Genomic DNA, 26,769 nt, shown 5'->3' with positions numbered 1-26,769 from the left:
TATTTTTTGTGAAATTGATCCACTAATTTGTTATAATTTGTTTCATGTAATTCTTATTATTTTAAGACTTCCTTGTGATAAAAGCATTGTTGACATGTGGTCACATGTGGTTTTATTATAACAACGGTACGAATTAGATTATCTGATCAAAAGAGTCACGAAGTACTTCATAGCCAAGTACTATCGCAGTGCCAGAATTAGGGGCAGATATAAACAGACCGCTGGAAACTCATGACTAAGATCACTTTGTCAAGAAATGAAAACAACTAACCCAAAAATAATGCTATGACCCTTACTTAAAAAGCTATTATTTTACATACGTAAAACACGGCTACTTCTTGATAAGTGTGAGAAGTTAACTGGTCATTACAATAACTCGTTAACCCGTGCCCACGCATTCCCGGATAATGGTCGGATTTATCTCGAATAACTCAACGTCAGTCGTTACTATTGTAACTGAAGACAGAGTAAACTGTGAGATAAGTGGCGGTTTAGGAGTTACCTATCGATTTTAATCAGTCGGTATAAACAGCTTTCCTTCACTCGGGTCGTAATGTCCGTATTCTTCCTAAATAAAAATGTAGATTACGTATGTATAGGCAATATCAGCAGCGATTTGAAGATAGCAACCTTGCAGTTTATCTTGTGTGTTGAATCAATATACAATGTAAGATATAGAGTAGGGAGACTTCGACTCGTGAGCATTAGAAATAGGTGTCTAGTAATAATCCTCTGTGCTGATTTGTGTAGCGGACATTAGTAACTTTCTCCATTAGCAGAGCGCAAACACATGGCTCAGTAGACATAAATCCACTTGATTTAGAATCTACTGGCGTTGCTCAGTTGCGAACTTAGGAAGATAGATTCTAGATATTAGGGCTTGGCAACTTCAACGTTACTGAATTAGGCACTGACTAGCATTAAGAAAATAAAACATTAAAATTTGAAAACAAACTACGTCAGAAAATCATTGCTTTTCTTTAAATACCAAGTGACGGGACGAACAAGTCATGCGCGTGGTGTTAAGCAACAAGCCTGTCCATAACAGTTGCAGTACCACTTAGAGCTCTAAATCAAAAAGATGTGCCCATGTGTCAGTAATTCCAAGGAACAAAACGTTTCGCTTCCACATTTATATGGACAACGGCTATGGAGTGGAATTCCCTGCCTGCAGACTTGTTCCCTGAACAGTATAAATTGGGCCTTTTCAAGGCGAGAGTGAATAAGCATTATTTAGGTGCGCATGCTCCATCGTCCACTTCATCGTCACTTTCCATTAGGTTAGACGGAAGTGAAATGCGCACTTATTTTTTGATAAAAAATCTCATCAACAAAACCCGCTGGTTTACTAAGTGAGTGAGTAAGTTGGTAAGTGACGAATCAAAACTGTTTAAACCTTTTTACCCGAGTACCGGATAACTCACGTATTTGAGTCGAATTTTTGCTCGACATGTGTTTGACCTGTCCGTGGTCCTTAATCATGGGCTTCCGCGGCGGTGACTCGACGAAAACTGCACGCCAAAGTGTTTTAAACTTTTGTAAGTGTAATTGTTATTATATTTTATTTCAGAAACAATGGAGCTCCACCTGCTATGCTCCTGACAAATCTCCTGCGCCTTTTTCACTCCCATCAATGATGAGATTGATTGATTTATTCTTGGTACTTTTAACCTGGCCTTTTTTTAAGGACATTCACAATCTCATCGTGATATGTCGCCGATGATATACGCCGAGGCAAACCTCTCCACAAGCTTCCATCCTAATTCGCTCTTCAAATTTGTGCCGTCAATATACTAACATTCATTATTTCTACATGACCAAACCATGGAAACGTTCCCTTCTCAATCCTGTTCATTACATCATTTTTCGTACGCTCTCTCACTACATTTTTTTACAGTATTTATTTTCATAAAATAACATAGAACCAATATGATATTTTATAATAATGTACAAGTAATAGGTACAGTATACCTTGCGGCACTCTGGTCATTTTCGTAGTGGGATAGGCAAATTTAATGTTCCAAATAGGAGTATATTAAAGTGAAACATTTTATTTTTATCACAAACCACTTATTTCAATATCAAACCACTTACTTTTTTAAGGGTCGTTACTAATAAGTGCTTATTACACTCTGCTTACATTCAAACAGTACGTACTTAGAGCTTTTCCAAAGAAAAACTACAAAGGGGCATCACAACGCTCTTTCTACGTCTCCACACTATCACTTGAAATCAAAGCGAGAGTGCTAAATTATTACTGATACTTTTGAAACACGAATACCATTAGAAATCTTCATTTACAACAATTCAAAGTCATTTAGAGATGTCTTCAAAGAACAAAGTGAAAAATTAAATGATTCGCGCTCTTTCCATGTGTTCATCTCTTCAAGATAATGGTCCGCGTGTCATTTCACTGATGGAGTGATGGAAGTTCAAAGCAAGTGTGTAATAGGCAGATAATTCAACTCGCATTTTAGACCCATTTGCCGAAGATTTGATGGATCTTTTATGGACTTTTTATGGTTTAGAGTCTAGACTCAAAGCTTCTCTCTTTCGAGACATCTCTAAACAATTCATGCGTAGTCAATAGTTGAGTGTTTTGAAATTTATTGAGAATTATAGTTTTAAATAATTTGTTTTTGTGGTTAATAATAAAAAAAAAATTTTAATTTGCAAAATTTTTAATATTAATATTAATCGACTTTTTTAAAGATGATTTTTGAAATGTCAAATAATCTTTTTGTTTCAATGTAATTTAAATTTGTGTCTTTGCTTTTAGACTTTTTAATCACATAAAATATGAATTACGATTTAATTTGGTAATTGCAGTAACCGTACTGCTACGTAACTCATCAATATATTGCAAGTCCTTATTCGATTTACATTAATTATAATTTTAATAAAACTTCATAAAGTTCAAACTAATTAATCACACAGTTATGTTAATTTATTAGTTTGTTTTCATTATTGACTTTTAGTTACTAAAATGCGTAATGCTTGTGTATATACTTTGTGCAAGCTTGTAATGTTTTTTGGTAGAATATGAGAAAAATAATTTGGTTTCTATAAATGGTTTTAAACAATTATGTTTACTTAATTTTTTTTATATGCACATTTTGGTTCTTATATACAAGTATGAGTAAAGTTAAAATTCATCTTGTGTTGTATTTAAAATCTAGTACCAGAATTTGTATCTTACAATAATAAAAAATGAATATAAATTACTTCAAAGTTCTAAATCTGAAAATTTTAAAGTAGTGCTTACAAAAAAAAAAGAAAAAACTTTTTATAAATCGAATGCAAATATGTATTGATTTATATTGAACTCCTTCTATTGATTTAAATTTCCTCCTAACCTCCCATTAACCTAACAATAGACCGCGCCACTAAACACAAACACATAAGCACAGGTACGGACTAAGTACATAATTAACCGAGCCGTAATCACCGCTTAGACAATGCGCCGCCATCTTGAACACCCCCGGTGGGTGATCACGGGAGGGGGTGAGGCCCCGCCCTAACCCTAGGTTGTATTCATTTGAGACCTGGCTTTTTGATGGCGTAAAAGTTCTTTGAATGGATAAATAGGTGTATGGTTGAGGTTAGGTACCTTTATGTTTGATTTGTTTTTCTTTAAGGTTAATTTTGGTGTTGGTTACATAATGTACGGCTACTATTTACTAAAATAAAAAAAATAGTTTTATATATCACGTTCCACAAAGCAAATATTTTACGTACCTTTATCCTTTAGAACGTCTACTACTGTATAAATTGACTATTATTTGACGTATATATATACGTCAAATATATATATATATACAGTAAATAAATAAGAAATTAAATTAAGTACTTACAAATAATAAATGTATACATGTTTTTTCTACAATACCAAGTGACGGTATGAATTAATAAGTAAGCGACACGCATGCCCAAACTGTTGCCACTCAGAGATTTAAAATACAAAAATCTGAGTCCCACTGCCACTGCGCCCGTCACCCTGAGACATAAGTTGATAAGTCTCATGTGCCTGTAAATTCACCTGCATCTTTACTCTTTGAAACCGGAACGTAGTAACGCTCACATTACTGTTTGGTGGCAGAGATAGGAATTATCTATGTATGTAAAATAACCACAAACAATCAACTTTAAATTATGTATACTTTGACTCGCTAACAAACACAGTTAAAATACATAAAACTGAGTGCTCATACACAAAGGAAAAGTATTCCTTAAAAGAGATTTACGTAGTTAATAGTTTGTATAACAAGTACATTATATAACTGACTGCTACGATGTACTACGAAATTGTCTACAAGCGTAGGCAAGTAATCAATTACATGTGTGCCAACTCGAAAGTGCTACGCAGTTGCTAATTTGAAATAACGTAACGCGAAATGCACTTAAAATGTACTATTATATTATTTCATGTGTGATGCACAACCCTAAGAATGCTTTCAAAACATTCGTCGAAAATTCTAAACGAAACATCTCCGCAAACAAACCGGCTTCTCATAAGCTGTCAGCGTCTTCTCAGCGTACCATTTAGGAAAAACATCCTCCAGCGCCTGTATACCAAGTACCTAAAGTCTATTGTCACCAAAATAGGAGTCAGATATATTCCGGTTGTGAGACAAAAGTAACAAACCCACAAGTGCTATCTCCTCAGTTCTTATTTCGACTACATAAAGTGTATTTTAGTTTAAACTGAGGGCAGAATACAGCGGAGTTAGGGTAGTAGTGAAAAATGAGCATCTCTGTGGCGCAGATTAAAAATTACACAGCTTTGTTTTGCCGTTTGTTTCTTTGTTGACAGCTGCAGCTGAAAGGTTTATTTGTTAGTTGTGTTTGTCGATCGATGGACGAAATAGACGAATGTTTTTGGCTTTTGTTAAAAGCTTTTTGTGTTGGTCGTGGGGTTTCTCTCTGGCCACTTAATCTAATTTTTGTGTAGTAGGTAAATGTGGTATTTTGCCACGTAAAAATCTGTGACGAAACTCGATATACTTACTAATTTATTAACGGAGAAATATTTATATTCGTAACTTTAAATCTGTAGTAGTGTCAAGAATTATTTCAATGTAGTTTGATGTAATTTTCACAATAAGAAATCAGAAATTAGCAACATTTATTGTATGTACTATTGCGTAACTGGTATAATAAAGTGTTACCGCAAATTAATACACAGTTCTTTTTATTACAGAAAGGACAAGACGGTCCTCGTTCCTTACATTAACATATTCAAAAATAAATTAAAACAATTTCTCATCCAAAAATCATACTATTCCATAAATGAATTTTTAACTGAAAAAAAAGTAATATAACTCACGGAAAGGTCTCATCGATCTCATTTAATAATTAACTATAAAGTATAATCATTTAATAACAGTTTTTTAAGTCTTTGCTATACCTACTACCTTAGTGTCCTTAAGGAGGATTAAGGAAATTAAGGAAATTTTATTATAAGACCTCTTTAATGTACTTACATGTGCAATTTGAATTGAAAAACTGTGATTCGTACAAAGGGGCATATTTCCAAAATGTATTGTTTTATAACTTATAAGTGGGCATTTGAACAAATATTACACAACACATGTATATTTATAAACCAAAATGTGATTAAAGCATTTTGCTAGCACGCATCGCTGTTATTCTATTAACAAACAATGTTTCTTCATTAGCTCTAAGTTTACATGATCGCACGAGAAGTTGTATTTAAAAAATCACAACATGCGGACTGTCTGATTTTGTTCTAGTTGAGGCTAATTATCTACCCAGCTTCATAGAAGCTTTTGCGACTTTAAATCACAGTGTGTGTGTGGTATTTAATTGTGTTGTAATGGGGTGGTTTGGTGACTCACCAGGCGCCGGGTGGAGCAGCCGCTACGGCCCGCCCGCGCCCCGCACCGCGCCCGACTCTTGAACAAAATTAGACAGTCACATATCGCTTTTGCTTTCTTTCATTTATATATTCATTGCCAGAGGCATTAACCCCCCTTATTTCAAGAGGACACTCGACTTAGAGTATTTTTCTGAATTAGTAATTACACTGGTATTTCATTATATAATAATTTGGTTATATAATTGTCTTTATGTATTGGAAATAGAAATTGCCACATTTCCTAATGGGCTAATGGTTTTTTTTTTACCTACCGCCTCTCACGCAGAGGCCGCGGATTCGAATCCGGGCTCGCACCTTTGAGTTTTTCGGAATTTATGTGCGAAATTTGATTTGAAATTTATAATGAGCTTTTCGGCGCAGGAAAACATCGTGATGAAACCTGCACGTCGAAGAAGGTTCACAAACCTACAAAACCTGTGAACCCCCAACCCGCATTGAGCCAGCGTGGCGGACTATGGCCTAAGCCCTAAGAGGGGACTCGTCCCCAGCACTGGGATGTATAAATGGGTCGATGGTGAAATAAAGGATAGGTATTGTTTTTATGGCCTACATTCCTAACCTAAACTCTTGTTTATCGCATTTTCGTTTGATTTTCGGAGCAGATTTTGCTTTACTGTACTTCGTGGTAACAACATCAAAAGCATAAAACATAAAGGTACAACTCACGATACGTATAAATTACTTACCAGCACCGATATCTTGTTTGCAGTCCATGTTCATTACAATCACATGACCATTTATACGAAGTTAAATCACAATGTAATAATCTCCAAGAAACGTTTATTCAAATTGCTTTATCTTTATCAGTTAAACATTTATTAACATGAATTTTAGTTCGCACCCTTGACGTGAGAGGTCCACATCTTCAAAATTACGACTAATTAGGACAGAGAACGGAATTAGTCGATAACATTATATGTTTAGATAGGAGAGAGAGAATGATGTATAAATTTCACGTGACATAATTTGTTTCATGTAGTTTTCATGTTTAAAACATACAAATAGTGACTTTAACAACAGGTAAGGTAGAAAAGACAATTAGGGCTGGCTCCGCAGCTGAGCTGGCGGAAAGAATAAAAAGTAATAGGTACCAAGATCTCGGGTCGGACTACCTATTTACAGCCTTTGGAATTGAAACAGTGCCCTTCATTTGTACAAAATTTTATCGAAAAAATTAATAGACTGTCTGGGAAACCCAACGTCCGGCAGCTACTTTGCCCAACGCATTAGCATAGCAATACAAAGGGGGAACGCTGCCAGCATCTTGGACACCTTGCCTCGGGGACCCAATTTTATACACATAATTTAAAATTCATGTAGTTCATATTATTTTTTGAGATAACATGTGATATAAGCACTTTTGACATGTCGACAGTGAAAATTTGAAACGTCGTAAGGGAAAGTGGCCCTTGTGAGAAAATATCTCTTAGGACATTTCAAATTTCCACTGTCAATATAAGGGTAATAATTTTGCTGATGTAATTGAAATGTGGTAAGGAACATTTTCCATTACTATAAAATGTCTCTTAATTTAATTTTGATAAAATTTCCACTATGTGGCTTTATTATGCCAAGGGTACGAAGCCTAGCAAAATATTTCTTGTTTTCATAACACTTTATAAAAAAATCAATTTGAATTTCGCTACGTGTCTACATGTTATTTAGACTTGATTGTATGAATTTTTGCTGTACATTGCAGAGCTCAGCTACTTCTAGATCAGACTTTGAAATAAAAACAACGGATTTACCAACCTTGGCAATTCGAGATGAAATTTTAACTTCGTCATTGTCACTTAGAACATAGGCCTCTTCTGTGTTGATTGTTCGTCAGACTCATTTATTCCAGCCAGCGGCAGTTGGTAAGTTATAAGTGGAAAATACACCGTCCAATTTCACCAAGAGCTGATTGTAGATTAGAAAGCGGTCTAACCGGACTCACCGAGTAGCCAGGGCGCGACGGTGTCGTTCTCTTTTGCGCTGTTCAGGATGGTCTCCGGCAACGGTAGCGAATGGCGAACCATGGCGCCATACAACCCATACTCGGCCATAATGGTTGACCGTCCCCAGCACTTTTCTGTCTTGCGCCATTTCGCCCGCCGATTTTGAAACCAGACCTGCGAGCAATTACGCGCTTAATAACAATAATTCGTTTAATCAGGTGCAACGAGCCTTACATGAAAAATATATATATATATAAGTCAAAATTTTCTGCAAAAATTAAATGTTACCCTTGTAAATATAAAGGGTTAGTTAAATAGATAAACACTACATTCATTTCCATGACAACTGATTTACTAAAACCAACTAAAAGTAATTGGTGCGAACCGGTTAAAATCCTTATTTAAATCAGCCTTAATAAAAAAAGCAACACATACACACACACACCACACACACACACACACACACACACACACACACACACACACACACACGCACGCACGCACGCAAACACACCAACACACACACACACACACACACTCACACACACACACACACACACACACACACACACACACACACACTCACACACACACACTTACACACACACACACTTACACACACACACACACACACATATAGTATTGGTTAGAGTAACCTATTGATGTTGTTTTTTTTTCGTTCAAATTACTTTATTTTCACCTATTATATGTATAATAACATTGAATTATTAAATAATATAGAATAACGGTTTTCAAAATTTTATAATTGTTTTTTTGGCCCTCGTTGCTTTTAAGCCCGCCTAAGGGACAAGGAGGTGGCTGAAGAACAGCGCTGTCTGCGACAACGCTGCGCTTTCTACAGGGTCACTTGGGCTATGAGTCCTTGGAATTGCGTAGGAATGTCGCATCACTTAGATTCACTATAAATGTATTAAGAAATAATATTGACAGTGTGAGCCTAGTGGAAAAGATCCTTAGGTTCAGTGTCCCTGACGATTACTGCAACAGGCGAAGTGGTGTGCCCCTCCTGGCAATCGAGCCCTCTCGCACTGAACTGCACCGACACTTGCCTATTCCACGTACGACTGCACTCCTCAACTCCATGCTCGCAGCATCGCCGCAGTGTGATGTGTTTGTGACTGGGATAGAGAGACTGATGACGGAATGGAAGAGAGTTTTGGAGAGATGTATGAATGAATTAGTAAATAGATAATTTTAAGTTTATTTTATTGTTCTATTTCTTGTTGTTTTGTGTATTTGTTTTTTTTTCTTTTTAAAATGTTATTTATTAACTAAATTGTCGTAACGCCATGGTGCAAACTGTTATGTTACACATTTTGTCTATAAATAAATAAATAAATAAATAAATAAATAAACAACGGATTCAGGCACACAAGCTGAGACACCTCCTTTTGACCTCTGACATGTTTAGCGTACCGTTCATTGGTTGTTTATGTTTTGGCTTAACATGTTATTTATGTCAAAAAGTGTCATTGTGGCAATAAAGGATATTTGTATTTGTATTTGTAATTATTATCAAATTAGACTGCTTAGAGCTAACTAATAATAGAAGGAACTTAGAACTTTCGTTACGAAACGAACAAGTAAGCGACACGTCTGTCCATAATAGCTGCAGTGCCACTCAGGGGTTTAAATCATAAAGTCTGAGGGGCTCTGCCACTGCGATTAGGTAGGAGCTACGCTTTACTGCTTCATTTTTTTTGTGATTATATTATAGTGGTAATACCTTGCAAGGAAGTTATCTTTGGAAAACGTATGAAGTCGCCAATCCACATTGGCCCAGTTAGACGGACTATGGGCTAAACACTTATTCTAAGGCGAGAGCAGACCCGTGTCCAGTACTGGGATGTATTATGGATTAATGATGATGTTAAGAAATTTAACACTAGGCGAACAGAAAACCTCGTTTAGAAAATAGAAAGCAAATGTATCCAGTAAACTACGGACGCAAATAGGGGGTGGGCCGCGGTGGTGTGGAGAAGCGGGGATGGGTGAGTGGTAACTAAGCTCGGAAACAAACCAATTAGCGCGGACAAAACGCAACTAAATTAAATTTTCGAATTTGGGACGTAGACGCCGAAGCCTGGCGCGCGTCCGTACAGGGAAATAGGGTTATCACGAATTTATTGTTAAGAATGATTCGCTTGAAGCATTCGTTGCGTGAAGTTTGGTTGGCGAGCATTTTCAGTGTGAGCGTTCACTTCGCAAGTATATTCTTTCGCAAGGCAAGCGTTCATTTGTATACAGCTCGAGCATTTTTTTTAGAAGGCACGCACCGGCAGTGTTGTTTTACGAAACTTTATTTTTGTAAAAATATCAGCCCTGTGAGATCCAATATTTCCGAAGCGAGCAATTGATAGCATAGAGAATTGATGTTCGTCCTCGAATTGATGTTAGCGCTTCGAATACTCGCATTTTCAGTGAGCGCTGTCTTTCAAATATCGAAGTCTCATCTTTCTTTTATTCTGCTTCAGTCAGTAAATTTATTAAGGCCAATCTGCATTTTTGGAAACACTTTGTAATTATTTTTAGCTCAGTAAACGTTCTTGTAGTGTTTATCTACCATTTAAGTCTTTTCATTAAAAAAAAATACAAATATAATTATCACATACTGAGTGTAAACTATGTGATAGCCCTAGTATAATCCATCCGGGCGGCGGCGGGCGGTTAGTAGGTGCGGGGGGAGGGGAAAGTCTGCAAAACAGTTAATTTGTAATTAAATTTGTTGATTAAACCCGATCCGCGGGAAATTAATACATCGCCATTATGTGCCAATGTAATGCTACCTATACAATACCTACAGGCCCATTAGGGGTTTGTTGTTGCTAGTATAGAAATTAATGAATAAAATATATGAAATACATCTGCAATGTAAGTAATTTATACCCGAGTGGTTAAGCTAATGAACACTCTGAAAATTTATTATCATCTACTCATGAAATTGCCGGTACACGAGGTGCCCGAGACTATCAACTAAAAAGAACTATAGTCGACGAAATTCGGTTACGTAAAAGGAGTAAAGCATGATTGTGACGACCTCCTTGGCCGAATGGCTTGCACAGCGGTTTTCGTGGTGTCGCCATCTCTGAGGTCCTGGTTTCTATCCCCGCCCGGGCCTCGAGTCTGGGTGTTTGCGACACCGTCGTTGTTTCAGATTTCCGTAACGCTTTAGTTATTACTTTGGGATCTGAGCAACGTATGTTACGTTGTCTAAAATTTATTTATTTATATTTACAATCTGTTCACACAAACATGACATACCGCATTAAGAACGTCTTGAATAAAGGCCAATTCAAAAGTATCCGAAACAGTTGTTGTGTACGTGAAAAGACTGATGAAGAAAGCAAAAAGTATGTCAGATACCAAGAATACTAACAACTGAAGGGCCATTACAAAACGTTACATATTGGAAATGCAAGTTGTTTTTGGATCCAAATCGAGTATATTTGTATTTTCAAATAAACCAACATTTCGGACTCTTTACAGATCACACAGTCACGGTTGACAGAACTCGATATAACCTAAAAACTCGATACATACATTTTATGTTATGTCACTTTATTAGTATATACAAAAATGTGGTGAAATTTGTTGTCCAAAATCTTTGTTCCGTAGTACTTCCTTTGAAGCAAATCTAATTAAATAGGCACTGGATTCGTAGCGAAAGAACCAACTAAACGCTTACAAATAATGTAAAGAAAATAAGCAGTTATTAACGTGCAGTGAATGAGATAAAGCAGGCTTGATCACAATCCACTTCGAGTCAGTCACAGTCTGCGGATTACAGATTCTCCGTCCACTGATTGTTTATTAAGACAGGGAAACTGCTTGAGGCATCCAATTTACCCTTTGATTTCCTTGCTACATTTAGAGATTTCGTGGAGAATTCCTTATGGATTTTTAAGAAGCCTTAAGTCTTGAGTCGTAAAATTTGTTTGAAAGCTAGTTTTTTTACTTATTTATTTATTTGCGAACTTTAAATTTTTCAATTTGATTTTATAATGAACAACTACAAAGTTATATAGCGAGTAATAAACTTTATCAAATCACAAATAATTTTTAATATTACATAAATCTGATCTAATGCTAAATGAAGTGCCTAACTTAAAGTTACGGGTACTCGTTCATTAAAGTAATTGTAATGATAAAAGAAGAATCACCAAAAGAAATTAAAGAAACCCTATGAATTGTATGATGTTTCAGCAGAAAAATAATAGTAGATACCACAATTTCGATGGCGAAAATATTAAGTGTAATGAAACGAAAAGAACACCTAAAGACATGAAAGAAATCCTATAATTTCTATAATGCTTTAATAGAAAAATAATAAATAGTAGTTAAAAAGATTTCTAACGTTGAGTAAATACTATAAGTTCGATAAAGAAAAATGTAAGTGTAATGAAACCAGAATAATCGCCACAAGAAGTGAAAGAAAGCATTCGTCTTCCAGTATTGGTCATTAAATTGTTGTCCCATTTGTACCAAATTACTTAAGCCCCTTGTCTCGCTAATCCTGTACCCAGTTAAGGACGCCGCAGTAACCCGGACCCGGGAACCGCGGACACTCCGGGATATTGATTGAACAGCTTGCGGCGGTGACAGACCGATTGCGGAATATCCCGGGATTAGGCCGTTCTTGGACTGTGGAATTGACTGCTAATACTACGCCGTGAGCGATCGAGTTAAATTTGTGAAATTAGGTTTAATTACAATGCTAGCAAATTATTGAGTCAACTAAATCTAAATCAACATTTATTTTTATTGAATAACATGATGTTTTTAGTACCACGACATTCATATATTTTTGTGAAAATACTCCACTAGTTTTATTATTTTTGACACAAAGATCAGCCAAACTCAAAGAAAACGTCCTTTGATCCGACTGGATATACCAGTGTCCGATGCATCGACGTGGCTACCGCTCTTACCCAATGAGTTACGGATCGACTCAGCAGATCTTACGAATTTATTTATATGCTTGTTGAGAATCTCTGTATTGGGTTTTAAAAGTTTTGCCTTAGCACCACCTGTGAGAACTTATAAAAGTTTCTTCACTCAGCTACCAGAAGACTGACAGAGATGTCGCTATGTTAATTGCAATATTTATTTATTATTGAATATCACGATGATTTCAATCGACTTAAAAAAAAGGAGGAGGTTCTCAATTCGTCGGTATTTTTTTGTCCTATGTATTTTACGCGATAACTGTGAACCGATTTTGATGATTCTTTTTTTCGTTAGAAATCAGTAGTGGTCACATTTAAATTTGAAGAAAATATTCCACTTCTAAGGGTGGCAAAATAGGGGATGAATCCAGTTTCGCGCACTTTCCGGTAACCGATTTCAATAAAACTTGGCAAATTGTAATTCCATGAACTTTTGAGGTCGAATTTTCTAGTACTCTGTAATGAGATTATTACTACCATAATTTTCACCTCTTTTTTGGGAAAATACTCCAATATTCATATTTTGAAAAATTTGTTTAGTCTTGTTCGAGTTAAGAAAATGAATTTTGTAAGCACATTTAATGTATAAAAATTGTGTTTTACTCGACTTCAACTTCTGCTAGTTATTTGAACGTATTTTTCTAGTAGTATATAATTAGTTATTTTAGACTTAGTTACTTTAGTGTTCTGTTAGCAAAGGTCTTTCTAGCTGTGAGATTGAAAATTAATATTTCGAGTTCATGTTAAGCCATGTGTGTAGCATAAAACACCTTGCAAATAGCAAACCTTATCATCCTGATTGCCGCATTCCGTCCTAGAACAGGCAGTTTAAATATCTGCCGTGTCCCGAATTCCCTAATTAACGGTCCCGCTCCCGGGTTCCGTGTAATTGTTAATTTGCCCGCGTCCCGGTAATGACGCATGCCGGGAACGGAATTGCGCCCCGCAATTTATTACTTGTATGTGACTATTACCAGTTTAAGCGGGAATGTCATTTCTAGACGAATTTGTTGTGTAGCGGTACATTTGAATTATTTGTAATGTGCAGGTTGCAAAGTTCTTTCAGCTATATTAATAAGATATTAAGGTAGGTATTTGGTAAACACTCTGTATGCAAGTAAAAACAAAAAGCACTAATAGTAGGGAGATTGTTTATGTCTTTACTAAAGAAAACTGGTAAGTATTTCAGGTTCTGAATTAGGTAGTATCAATTCAGTTTCGTTCAAAATGGCATAGAGACCTGCTATGGATAAGTTTTTTTTTATATCTAATATTCGTTTTTGACAAACCGAATACATACTAATGCTGGTTGTAGGTACCTATTTGAAAATGGTTTTACAGCTGACGCTTAGAAAGATTTAAAGAGGTCTAACATCTCTGGTCGCATTAGCGAAAGGGTTCGAACGTGTAACATTAGGCAATTCCTCCTCCAACTGTACCTCCTCGGCACTTCACTGTAGCAACTCGTGTGTATGAGAGTTATTGCCGACAACAACTACTATTAACTATTTAACATTGAACGTTTGGAAAGGGTTAACTGTTTAGTTCCGAGATCCTATCTTTATATCGATTATCGTAATCTTGCACTCATCAGAGTCACAAATCACAAAAACTACTAGAGGGTCAAGTTAAAAATAACTTGTCACACTTTTACAGTTTTTTTATTATAATACCAAGTGACGGAACGAATAAGTCGTGCGTCTGATAAGTGACACACGTTTCCATGACAGTTGCAGTGCCACTCCGAGCTTTAAATTGCAAAGATGTTAGGGACACTGTCACTGCGCCCGTTACCTTGAGACATGAGTTGACAAGTCCCACGTTCCTGTGATTTCACCAGCACAATTAACCTTCCAAACCGGAACGCAGTAATGCGTACATTACTGCTTGGCGGCAGAAGTAGGTATACGGTAGCAGTATTTCCTTAGACAAACTTAGCGTGTTTTGTCGCATTTTCCCCCGCATATACTTTTTACTAAAAATAGATGTATTAAATTAGTGAACAAACAAATAGTGGCAAACGCGACCGCGATTCACAAACCGGTCGATTAATAAAATAAACATGATGCAGTTGCAAAAAACATCAACCCTACTGAGGGGTGCACAACCGAATGCCTTAACGGGTTGCAGTGATGTTATAAGTCCAGGACCATGCTTTACTGTATTTAGATAAATTATAAATAGGTACTATAAATTGCTGAAATGAAATTCTTAAATAAAATGTAGGTTTTTGCGAATTTTTTAGGTAGTGATATTTCCTATCAATACGAACAATTTTAACAACGGAAGCCTCTTCGAAATCCCGACAAAAAAAATCCGCTTCTCCGTACACTTAATCGTATTTATTATTTTAAATATGAAACCGGTATTTATTTATATATATGTATGTCTGAATAAAACCGTAATGTAAGGGAGACGTTGAGGGAAACACCCTCAACGAAACTGATGTAGTCAGAAATTAAATAAGAAATGGTCGCGGATTAGATTGGCCTATTTACTTTTGTTGTCAATTCGTTTAGTCAGCGTTGAAATAATAACATCACTTTTTGCAATAAATTCGTTCATCCACTTCACATCAATTAGTTCGAAAACGGATTAAATATGTCACGTGGCGTATTCACAGTGAGCGGTATGCAAAAAGAAAAAAAAAAAGAAGGTGTTGACTTTCCTAGAAATTTACACAAAAAGAACATCTTATCAACCACCATCGTCAGGACCACGTCAGATCGCTGATTAAACTGAAAAGATTCAAACGAACGCTGGTGTCGTTTGAACCCACATGTAGGTATATATGTAGATTCAAACGACGCCAGCGCCGTCTACTCTGGACCTCGTCCAGTTTGAGTTGTAGAACTCACTTGATATTTGTAAACAAAGAGACCATGATTGATTCTAGTTAGTGCGATAATATTAGGTTTATCCTTTTGTAAAGCGTATCGAGGAAACAATATTAAATCGAATTATGTTATAATTCGTTTGGAGTGATAACTGGCTTCGACATATGTACGCTTTGCTTATAGCTATTTTTTATAGACACTTTCCTGCATGTTTCTCTTCGTAGCTTTCAAATGCTTAAAATATCAATTATCCTCTTCATCAATCTATTCCCAACTCTCATTATGCGATAACACCATCCACCGCGATAGCGAGCCGAGCGTTCATCGTCTCTGGCTAAATTCCCTTCAAGTAATCTATTGTAGTATAATCTATTGACGGGATAATGACACGCCACTCGTTGGTGACAATGCGAGTACAACACCAGTCGGTCCCGGGATCCCAGGGGATGAGCGGACGTGGCGGGGTTACACCGGCCAAATCGCACATTGTCAAACACTTATTAAACTATATAAACACTTTATATCGATTAATTGAAATCGGTAAGTGTTTGCTGGTTGTTAATAATATGATTTGAGTAAATTATTGTCATTTCGATAATGTCGTTTATTTTGTTACCGGTTTTTTATTTTATTTTGAAGAGTGACAATTAGGATTTTTTTTAATCTAAATTTAAGAAGCTTTACCGTACTATAAGATGGTAATGTATCACTTATACTTAACGATACATATATGTAAATTAACTATACTAACGTAGATTCAGACCACTAAAACAATTTTTTTTACCGGATTTTGGTTTCGTTCGACGAAAGAACGACCAATAGAGTAGACCGGAGGCAAAAGTAACACTTTTTACGCACGCTTCGATTATAGAACTGCTTTAACGTATCCTTAAAACATTTCCCATGTAAGGTAAGGTAAATATATTTGGCTACAAACATTTGTTAGTGATTATTCGATATTATGCTTTGAAAATAAATTTAAAGGTTTTGTGAGACGGGGGATTTGTTTCTAATGCCCTCTACCCCGGTACAAAAGTAACACCATTTGAAAACAATAAAACGCAGTGAAAATATAGAAAAGTACGAATGTTTGTATGAACCTCATTTCAGTCTTGTTCTAATGAGATATAACACTATTATTAATACTGACAATTAAAAACAAACAAAAATAGTAGTCTTAATTTTAATGGCAATGCTTTTTATGGCCAGGAATTCGAAATTTAGCTACAAAAATTTATACTAATTTACCTAATCTAAACACAATTAACTAAAATGTGAAATTTTGTACTCGAAAATTAGTTTTTAGTTTGAATGAGATGTTGTTTGTGACAACTGCCCCCTCTGTTACTATTACTCCCAGAGCATAATATTAAAGTATCTGTTACCATATCAAAGGTTACAATATAATAAAATAATGTTTGCAAACTATGTTCTAAGGAAGGGCTTGTCCGTAAACCTGTGCTCTTTATTCTTGGCACTTCTCCTTTGCCTGCGGTGTAATTGACGTTGTTAATAGAAGGTATCTACTCTTTCACAATGTCCAAATTAATTTGCATTTAAAAAAATGCTGTAATTAAAATGTGTGTTTTATTTACGTTTGTCCTGCGCAAAGAATTATTTAATAAGTAAATAAACAATTTATTTGTTATAGATCTTAAAACTTTTATATTTGGATTTGGTCGATTTATAAAACAATAAAAAATATTATTTAATAAATGCTCACAGGGTAAATTGTAACAGTGGGTCAATCCGGAATATATGTTACAACTGCACCAGCGGACGTATTAGAGAAGAATATTAATTATCGTCAAAACTACTGTAAAATACATGCACACATTAATATTACCACAATCTTTGATCTTTTAGGAACATAGTTACCATTTTACATATAAATTATTCGTTAAAAGTATATATACCAATAATTTGTGTTTAAAAATCAATATATTCTTACTTTGAAGACATGGAAATACAAAATGACCTATAACAGTCGATCGCACCACGCGTTGCCGACGCTTGACTAAACACAAGACGGAAAGTGTCTGAGGAGTAAGTACAAGCACACACGCGTAAAAACGATTGACCGTTTTCGAAATATAGACAATGTTTCAATTGCCCCCTGTTATTTTTGCCTCCGGTCTACCCTACACTACAATGTTACACCGACCCAGTCTGTCGTACACAAGCCACACCGCCTAACTGCCTCCTGAAGGTCTCGGTCTGTTGTCATTGGGGTAGGATTCTATCGATTGCCACTTAGCATGATCCTTATAAATCTCTCTTGCTTCACTTATATTCAATACAACAAACTTTTCGTATAGGTCCCCTTATTCTTCCCACTATGCAGTCCAGCCTTTTTAAGAACACTGTCATTTGATCTTAGAATTTTCTTCGTGGCCTTCGCCGTCCCGTGATACCATTCATGTTAGCTTTACATATTTTTTTTGCTAATCATTCATCGCTCCCTATGTCTAATCCACCTCAACATCTTTTCTACTATTGTCACTACTTATTTATAAATGTACCTAACGAGTTCTTAGGTTCTCGCGATTGTTACACATAGGAAATGTAACTATTTTTTGTCAAACAAACCAACGTTTCGGGCCCTTTACAAGTCCCATGGTCACGGTTGATCGAAATGTACGTAACTTAAATTTTAATCATAAAGTAATTTACTTGATGTAACTTATTTCATTTGAACCCAGAAGCATTCGCTTAAAATGCAACTATTCTACCCACCGGACTATCAACATTTTTATATTGTTATACATTAAGTTACTTTTATTACAATCATAATATCTGTCTATCTAATTTTAAGTATATTTTAAACATCAGCAAATGATTTAATTTCCTTCCTTGACAAATGTTATAAGGGACCGATCAATTAACGAAATAATATAAATTGCCGTTCACGGTTAATCAAAGTGTTGTTTGGACATGTGTTAACGAATTCCCTCGAGTCCTGGCTCCCCCTTGCTGCGTTTTATTGCATCGTGTGTTACTTGTGTTACTACAAAAGGTTGTGAAGATTGATTGTCATTATACAATTTGATTAAAAAAAATTGTATTTGCTGCAAAGTTTCATGACAAATTAGGACTTTTTGGTTGTCATTATAGTTATTATACGGCATGACATAATCAGTTAAATTATGAAATTTAACTTAAAATTAATATTAGCCTTTTCTTATGATATTAAGAGCTTTAAATCGCAAAGATCTGAAGGGCACTGCCACTGCGCCCGTCACCCTGAGACATAAGTTGACAAGGCCCACGTACCTGTAATTTCACCAGCGCCCTTACCCTTCCAAACCGGAACGCAGTAATATGAGCATTATTGCTTGACAACAGAAATAAGTGAGGTTTTAGGTACTACAGGTATTAGAGTGACTTTTGATAGTGAAAAACGTGCAATGAAATAAGTATTGAATTAAAATAAACAATGGTATGAACAATTGAACAATTAGTTACCTTCTATTTATTAATTTATTTATTGCAAATATTAGCTCTTCCATTTGGGCCCTCTAAAAATATCATAAATGAAAAGCAAATTATTTGAAACAGCTTACCGGTGGTGCACCCTCGGGGTCGTTCCCCACGGGATTTGCACCCACTTAGCGGGATTGTAACAAGTGTTCGCGTGTAAATGTACCATTATCCCCTGCCAGTTCTGAGGCAAAGTCGGCGTTATCAATTTGATTTAGAATATAATAAATTGTTTCGATTGTAAATGATATCGATTTTTCATTATGTTGTTGATGATCCAATAAAATAACTTTTTAATGATAATAGATGTCTAGTTACAAATCTGCGAACCAAAACGGACTGGATGTATGTCATAAAGTAATAATCTGTTCGTACTCTCAGGTGGTTAAACTTCGTTTTACTTTACTTCTGGTACATAGCAAACAACTTGAAACAAGGAACAGTGCTAAAGACTAAATCCAAAACCTATTCAGAAAGCAGTAACAGTTTAAATAAAGCGAGTGAACTCGCAAAGGCGTTCTTATTTACGGAGTGCATAATTTCATTTCTCTGGTCGGAGGACCGAGTTGAATGGAGTATCCGAACGCGCGGTACTGGAGGTGCAGGGCGCGGGGGGCGTGTCGACCAATCAGGTGCAGGCGCGCGCTAAATGGAGTCCGTATTGCCGCGGCTGTTCCCAATTTGGCGGCAATTTGCGGCACAATGACGTCACCGGCGCGTCTCGCCTTAACAGGTTATTATTCAATTTGGGGTGCGACGGACACGTTTTGATTAGTGACGTGACGACTTCTGGACAAGGTAATGCGCGGGTAGAGGTGACGCACACAAGATTAACCTGCTTTGTTCCGTAATTGGATTGATGCCTGTACAACCACTTATTAGGTGTTTTTTGTATCCACTGCTTTCTTTGAAAAAAAAAGTCACTGCGAAGAAGACATTTCCATTTTAGTTACCTATATGTCATATTGCTTTAATTTATTGTTTAGATAGATAAGAATTATTGTGTTATAGCTGAAATTGAATTTGATTTCCATAAACCTATTTAAAATTTAAGTGAACATTGCTTTTTGCTTACTAATTATTTTATTAGTTACATATCAACTGAACAGTGCTGTCCAAGTTTTCAAATATCTATAACTAACCGGAAAATAACGACAAATAAATCTGGCGCTGAAGAAGGGTCGTTCGGTAAGTTAGAGCCTTATAAAATCGATATCCCTCGATTTCATACTTCATAACTTAATTTTATTTCCTTTTAGACGCCACTTCCGCACCCCCGGGCAGGGGGAGAGGCAGTGGGGTGCGAGGGGGGGGGGACTGGAACTAATCCCGAGGGTGTATTAATGTAATATCGCAAGATTGAAACGACTTATACTGATCAGTTTATTGAAACGTTTCTAAGTATCAAATAAGAAATTTGGTGCATAAATTTCTAATAAAACTTCGTATAGGTAAACCTATAAATAGAAAGCAGAAAATAACAACTTATTTTATATTTCTTATTTGTATTATTTGTACATATAGGTACATAAAAGAGATTAACTGAGACAATGCATAAATCATATAGGTACATCCAAATTAATATTATAAACGGGAAAGTAACCCTGTCTGTTACGTTTTCACGCCTAAACCACTGAACCAAGTTTGAAGAATTTTGGTATAGAAGGATATAGGCTACTTTTCTTCACAAAAATCAATCGTAAAGGGAGTAAAATAGGGGATGAAAGTTTGTAATCTCCATACAAACTTTCTTCCCCCATTTTACCCCCTTATAAAACCGTGACAATTGGTATACTACTGTAGGCTACTATCTAGTAAGTAATAAGTATCTACTTATTCTAAGCAGACGAAGTCGCGGGCACCAACTAGTAATTGAATCACGTTTCTATATTAAACCAAGAATATTTCTTTTCTAATCTTGTAAATGTGGAAGTTTGAGTATGTCACTGAGCATTTAAATGTGTGTATACCAAGATAGAATTTCAAATTATGATAGACTGTCACGGAATAATGCACCGAGTACGAACTTTGCATTTCAAGAAGAGAAAAATTTCCGAAGTGAAAAGATTCATAAGAAATTACGATTGTCAGTTATCATCGCGGCCTTAAAAAGTGTATCCTTTTTTAAATCTGAAATTTCGCAAACAAACTGCGTGACAGTTTCGCATTCAACATACTGCGTCTAAATGCGTATATACGGAAGGCGTTGACGTCCGTCAATGTTCTTATGGTGTTCAGGAAGCGAGAATGTGTGACCGTCTTCAGTTTGCGGAATTTCTAAGTTGTCACCAGCATTACCGGTAAACAGTCAGTAGGTCCACCTAATGTATTTTGACAATAATTGTTATTATTATTTAATTAGCAGTAGAACTTCGTGTGAAAGAGATCGCCCAGAGAAGTACTGCCACCTTACCTATTTCTGCTGTCAAGCAGTAATGTAAGCATTACTGTGTTGCGGTTTTGAAGGCTAAGGGTGCTGGTGAAATTACAGTCACATGAGACTTGCCGTCTCAGGGTGACGAGCGCAGTGACAATGCCTCTCTCTTGCGATTTAAAGTTCTGGCCGGCACTGAACCTGTTATGGACAGGCATGTCGGTTACTGCCAGGCGCACGACTTGTTCGGCCCGTTACTTAATAAATCGCAGTGTTTTTATTCACCGTTAAAAGTTATAATGTTAGTAATAGTAAGCATTGTTAGTTCCATTATTGATACAGATCGAACAAACATAAAGAAAAATTATTTTGAACCGGCTGGACTCGATCCAGCAATACAAACAAAACACTGTCCAGAGTCTAGTTGGATCGAAGGAATGTTTGTTTGTGTCTTTTCAATCTTTGTATTAATAATCATAAAAAAGTAGTAGTCCTCAAAATAATACGTTAGTATTATGGTAGTAAAAGCATCATGATATTCAATGTAAATACAATACAAAAGACTTTATTTCTCTCAGAAAGGTCTATAGGTATAATAACAAGTTCCTTTAGTGAGAGCTCGAGTCTGTAGTAGGTTGGAGACCTGTGTCACAGACCACCAAACTCACTCCCTCTAGGTGTATAAAGAACGTAACATTATTTAAAAAAATAGACGATCATATTACAAAATAAAGAGCAGCATATATCAAGAAAGAATGTATGTGTGTTCGTCTGTGAGTGCATGAGTGAATGTGTGTGCATGATCGAGTATGGGTGAGTATGCGTGTGTGTGCGTGAGTGCGTGCGTGCGTGCGTGGATGCGTGCGTGTGTGCGTGTGAATAAAGATATTCCAATTGTTAGTTTCTATCAACATATTGTTAGTGGTTTTTTTGGCACCAATCGGTAACTAGGCCTAATAATACAACCATTTTGTTAACCACATGGCTATTCTTACTGGAATAATAAGATAACGAGAGACTAGTTAAGAGTTGCCGCGTCATATAATGAAATAAGCCTGTGTTGGCGCCCGTCACCCAATTTCTTACGCAATCGGTGATCGACATTTTTAAGCGACTTCAAAAAAGGAAGTTTTAGAAATTAATTTTGTAATATACAAATCCTAGTCGATATTGGAAACGCGGAAGTGAGTTTTGGTACACTTTCACACATAACACTTATATTTAAGGAATGAGCACATAGGTCCCAGTCATTTTATTTCTAGAGCTTCATTTGGTCAGTGGAGCTTCATCAGATCTGAGGAGCACTGTCACTGCGCCCGTCACCCTAAAACATAAGTTGGCAAGTCCCATGTGCCTGTAATTTAACTAGCACCCTTACCCTTCAAAACCGTAACAGTTCATTACTGTCACATTACTGCTTGACGGCAGAAGTACTTCCCTGGACGAATTCTTTCACAAGGAACTCTATTGCAGTAGCAATTCAGTAAATACCCTGAGATCGATGTTGCTCTGGCGTAAGAATTATATGCAGTAGAATTCGTTTTTGAAGTACTTAGTTAGTAGCAGTAGTCTTTGTGAAACAGTTTGTCCATGGAAATACTCTTTCCTATTTCTGTCGTCAAGTAATGCTCACATTACTGCGTTTCAGTTTTGAACGGCTAAGGTTTTGGTGAAACTACAGGCACCTGAGACTTCTCAACTTATGTCCCAGAATGACAGGGTCAGTGGCAGTGCCCTTCACAGATTTGCGATTTAAAGCTATGAGTGGCACTGCAACTGTTATGGACAGACGTGTCGCATACCACCAGTCACGACCTGGGCATCCCTTCACTTTATATTTACAAAAAAATAAACTTACCACTAATACATGTAGGTACACAAGTAAAATTTAAATTAGATTTTAAAAGAAAATTATCACTGAATCTACAAAATATTTTGGACCAGTACAAAAAACAAAAAACACGAAGTTGCACGCGCCGTCTCGTCGCCGCTGCCGCCGCTTTCTTCTTAAAATAGCACAGCACAAAACACTAAAGTTTGCTTTGGCTCTGTAGGACCAATGTTGGGAGCGTGGACTGTAGTTGCTGATGAATTATTTAAACAAGCTGTTTTGTACTGCTTTAAATTGTTTAATTTGTATAGTACGGAGCACACACATATTACGTGACACGGTACACGGAATAGAGAAAAGGTTTCCACATTTAATATAACAATTTATGACAATTTTTGTGTTGCCAACAGTCCACGTTGGTATAACAACATAACAAAAAAATACAAATAAAAATAACAATTTCAGATATTATATAATAGCAATTTCTCTATTCTCGTGTCGGGTGTTTCGATGTTGTCGCCCAATACTGTCAAGTCCGATTTTGGTAGCTTTTATTCGGTAATATTCAAGATGTCACGTAAAGTCCAACACATACTTTCCAAGTAGGATGGGAGCGACAGGTGCAGCACAGGAGTTAACAATATACAATACTAAAAGTACGAAATCGACATATTCCACGTAACAGTTGTGGATATTTTGTCACGTAACACCATGTAACACTATTTTTGTGAATATCATTTTCTAATTAGTTCTAACATAAAACATGAAAAAAATCTTTATTTTCATGCAAAAACTGTGGTCAGGTTGACGAAAAGGTATAATTTGTGCGCCATTAAGGGTTTTTCTTTATATAAAGACATTGCATTTGAAATCAACAGTATACCTATTTCAACCAAAATTGATGATGAAGAACCTAGTAATGTGTAGATTTGCGAGATTATGTAAATGTCACTAGTACGGTAAACCAGTATGACAGTCACAAAAGCAAATCCTAAAGGGTAAAGTCAATCTTTTTTACATACTTTTACTGCTCAATTAAATAGAAACCAATACTGTTAAATCAGAAACAGGATCTATAAAATTTGTTACATAGTGGTAGACATTCGAGAGTAAATATTAATATCGCCATTTAGGAGTAGCGTACGATTCATCAATGACTTTATCGTATTCGTAACGTCGAATCAGATCATCAACTTTAGACTCCAATTCGAGTTTTGAGGCACAAATTTATCACGTAAATCAGTCAGTGTCTACATAGTGTCGGAGTGTCGGGTGGAGTGTCGAGTCGATTGCCCGAAATCGCTTATTCACGCCCGTTAGTTGCCTAGTTAGCGCAGCTGGCAGGCGTGGTTTTAAGTTAAAAGAAGAAGCAGTTTTATATTTAAATTATCAATTTGTGTCTGTAATTGTTTCTATTGTTAGTTGTTGTAGATTCTCTTCTCAGTGAAGTTGTAGCCTAGCCTTAGAGAACTGAGAATGCAGAAGGCTCGATCTACAAGATTGTAAGAGTTGATAAAAGAGGGAAAGGAAGGCCCAAATGGCATTTATAATTTTAATAGCACATCATGTAGCACGTAATTTCGTTTCAAGAATTTTAATGGGAGTCACAATGGATCGAGCAAACTTCAAGCAGTGATGGAAAAGGGAATTCGAAAACGATTAAAAATTTTAGATTCAGAAAAGAGAATTATAAAAAGGTGAGAACTTCTATACCTACTCAACTACTTCGGCTTAAGAGTTCTTATTTATAGTACGGTATGCGAGTTATCCGCTTTGCTTTTACGTCATCGGCCATGCCTCACTGCACTGTCCAAGTCCTATATAATTTGCCAGACACACGCTTGTTGACTTTCCGAACCTGTCGGAAGTCTCATTTTCTCTTTACTGCAGCACCGCAGCTCCCCGCACCCCGCCTCAGTCTCCTGGCATTGTTAACTGCATGACTTGCGTTAAAAACTATTTATTTTTAACTCATTATTTCTATTGGCACCTTTACAAAATAAACGCGTAATTATTGGCTAGAATAACAGTTTGGTTTCGATTTGACAATTGATCGTGGTAAATTGGAGCAGATGCTCCACGACTGTTGCCTTAAATTGTTAATTAGATCACGAATAACTAAATAAAAAAAGTCCGTTCTTTAGAAAACAACGTCGAATATCCACGTTTGTAGTATTGGTAAAATACGCGTATCTGCACTAAAGGAGAGAGATCTAACGTTATTAGGTACTTTGTTATTTCAATGGCTACGACTTTCAATTTTGCACAGTAAGTAATAATTCATGTTGTCTACGGACTGATAACAATGGATTCCCGTAAATAATGCTAATTGGTTGTCACGACATTTACTCGGTTTTATTTGACTACAAAATTACCGAAATGGAAACTCATAATCCAATGCGAGTAACGCGTAATTGCATTATCTCTGACTATAGTTTAGGTTTTCTACCAATAAACACACACACAAATTCCTTAACTATGCAATATTTATCAAAGTAAAGACAAAACTCTAATAAGATCATTTTCACTAATACTCTAAGCAAAAAGTTTACAAAGACAAGTCAACATGTTGCCAAATTCGATTACCCATCCTTAAGCCACTCGTAGCCACTCTGCATTTTCCATCTTAATTTAAAAGGGCTCTGCCTGAGCCGCAATCGGCTTAAACCATAAGCCGAATGGCCGAAACCGACATGTCTTTAACATGTTTTTTAATTACTCGCCGCATGGTACACATGATACGAGCTCCCGATGCAAATACTGAATACATCCGATTATGATTTTAAAGGGATAAATTCATTCAGTCAATCCAATATTTAATATCGAAATTGTAAGAGTTTATTTATCGCAAATTATTGAGAACATTATATTTATTTACATGGGACTGATTTAATAGGAAATATACGCAGTGCCCATTACCCTTTTTATAGATCCTTTTTATACCCATTTAAGTCTCAAACATTCATCATTTTGCGATGAATTTATAATTTATGTCATTTAATGTACAGTCGATGCCCCAAGATACCTGATCCTCTGACCGACCATTTGGTTCTGAGTAGGGTAAAGAAAAGTGTTAAACAAGCGTTAGCCTTTGACCAGTGAGCCGTAAAATTAATTTCAGTATGACTTTCTTCTTAGTCAATTACGTTTTAAGAAACTTTTTAAGCAAATTTGATCTTTACATTATACTTACTTAAATACAAATTTCAAACATAAAGCTAGAATTCCTTAACACTTTTCTGTTGAATGCATAAGAAGGCTCTCAGGACCAGAAGGTGGCAAAGGGGTCAGGTATATTAGTGCATCAGGTATATTAGTGCATCGACTGTACTGTGGTTCACTTTTGAGTATATTAAATACGTATATTGTACAACGGTATACAGATTATAATTCCCCAATGCATGACCTGTGCATTTATTTAAACGTATGTAAGTGCAAATG

The 26,769-nt window shown here is 36.1% G+C and overlaps 1 protein-coding gene across 1 annotated transcript in view; it reads right to left on the bottom strand.

Annotated features, from left to right (window-relative positions):
• LOC113239639 (visual system homeobox 2-like) overlaps window positions 1–26,769 on the bottom strand; it is a 152,626-nt gene that overhangs the window by 17,198 nt on the left and 108,659 nt on the right. The window contains exon 6 of the mRNA XM_026476701.1: window positions 7,839–8,013. Within this exon, the coding sequence (XP_026332486.1) occupies window positions 7,839–8,013 (175 nt within the window). The remainder of the gene's footprint in view (window positions 1–7,838; window positions 8,014–26,769) is intronic.

The sequence above is a fragment of the Hyposmocoma kahamanoa genome, unplaced genomic scaffold, assembly GCF_003589595.1.
Source record: "Hyposmocoma kahamanoa isolate Upper Pololo Valley unplaced genomic scaffold, ASM358959v1 114, whole genome shotgun sequence".
NCBI classification, from domain to species: domain Eukaryota; kingdom Metazoa; phylum Arthropoda; class Insecta; order Lepidoptera; family Cosmopterigidae; genus Hyposmocoma; species Hyposmocoma kahamanoa.
This window is presented reverse-complemented; position numbering and strand designations above follow the sequence as displayed.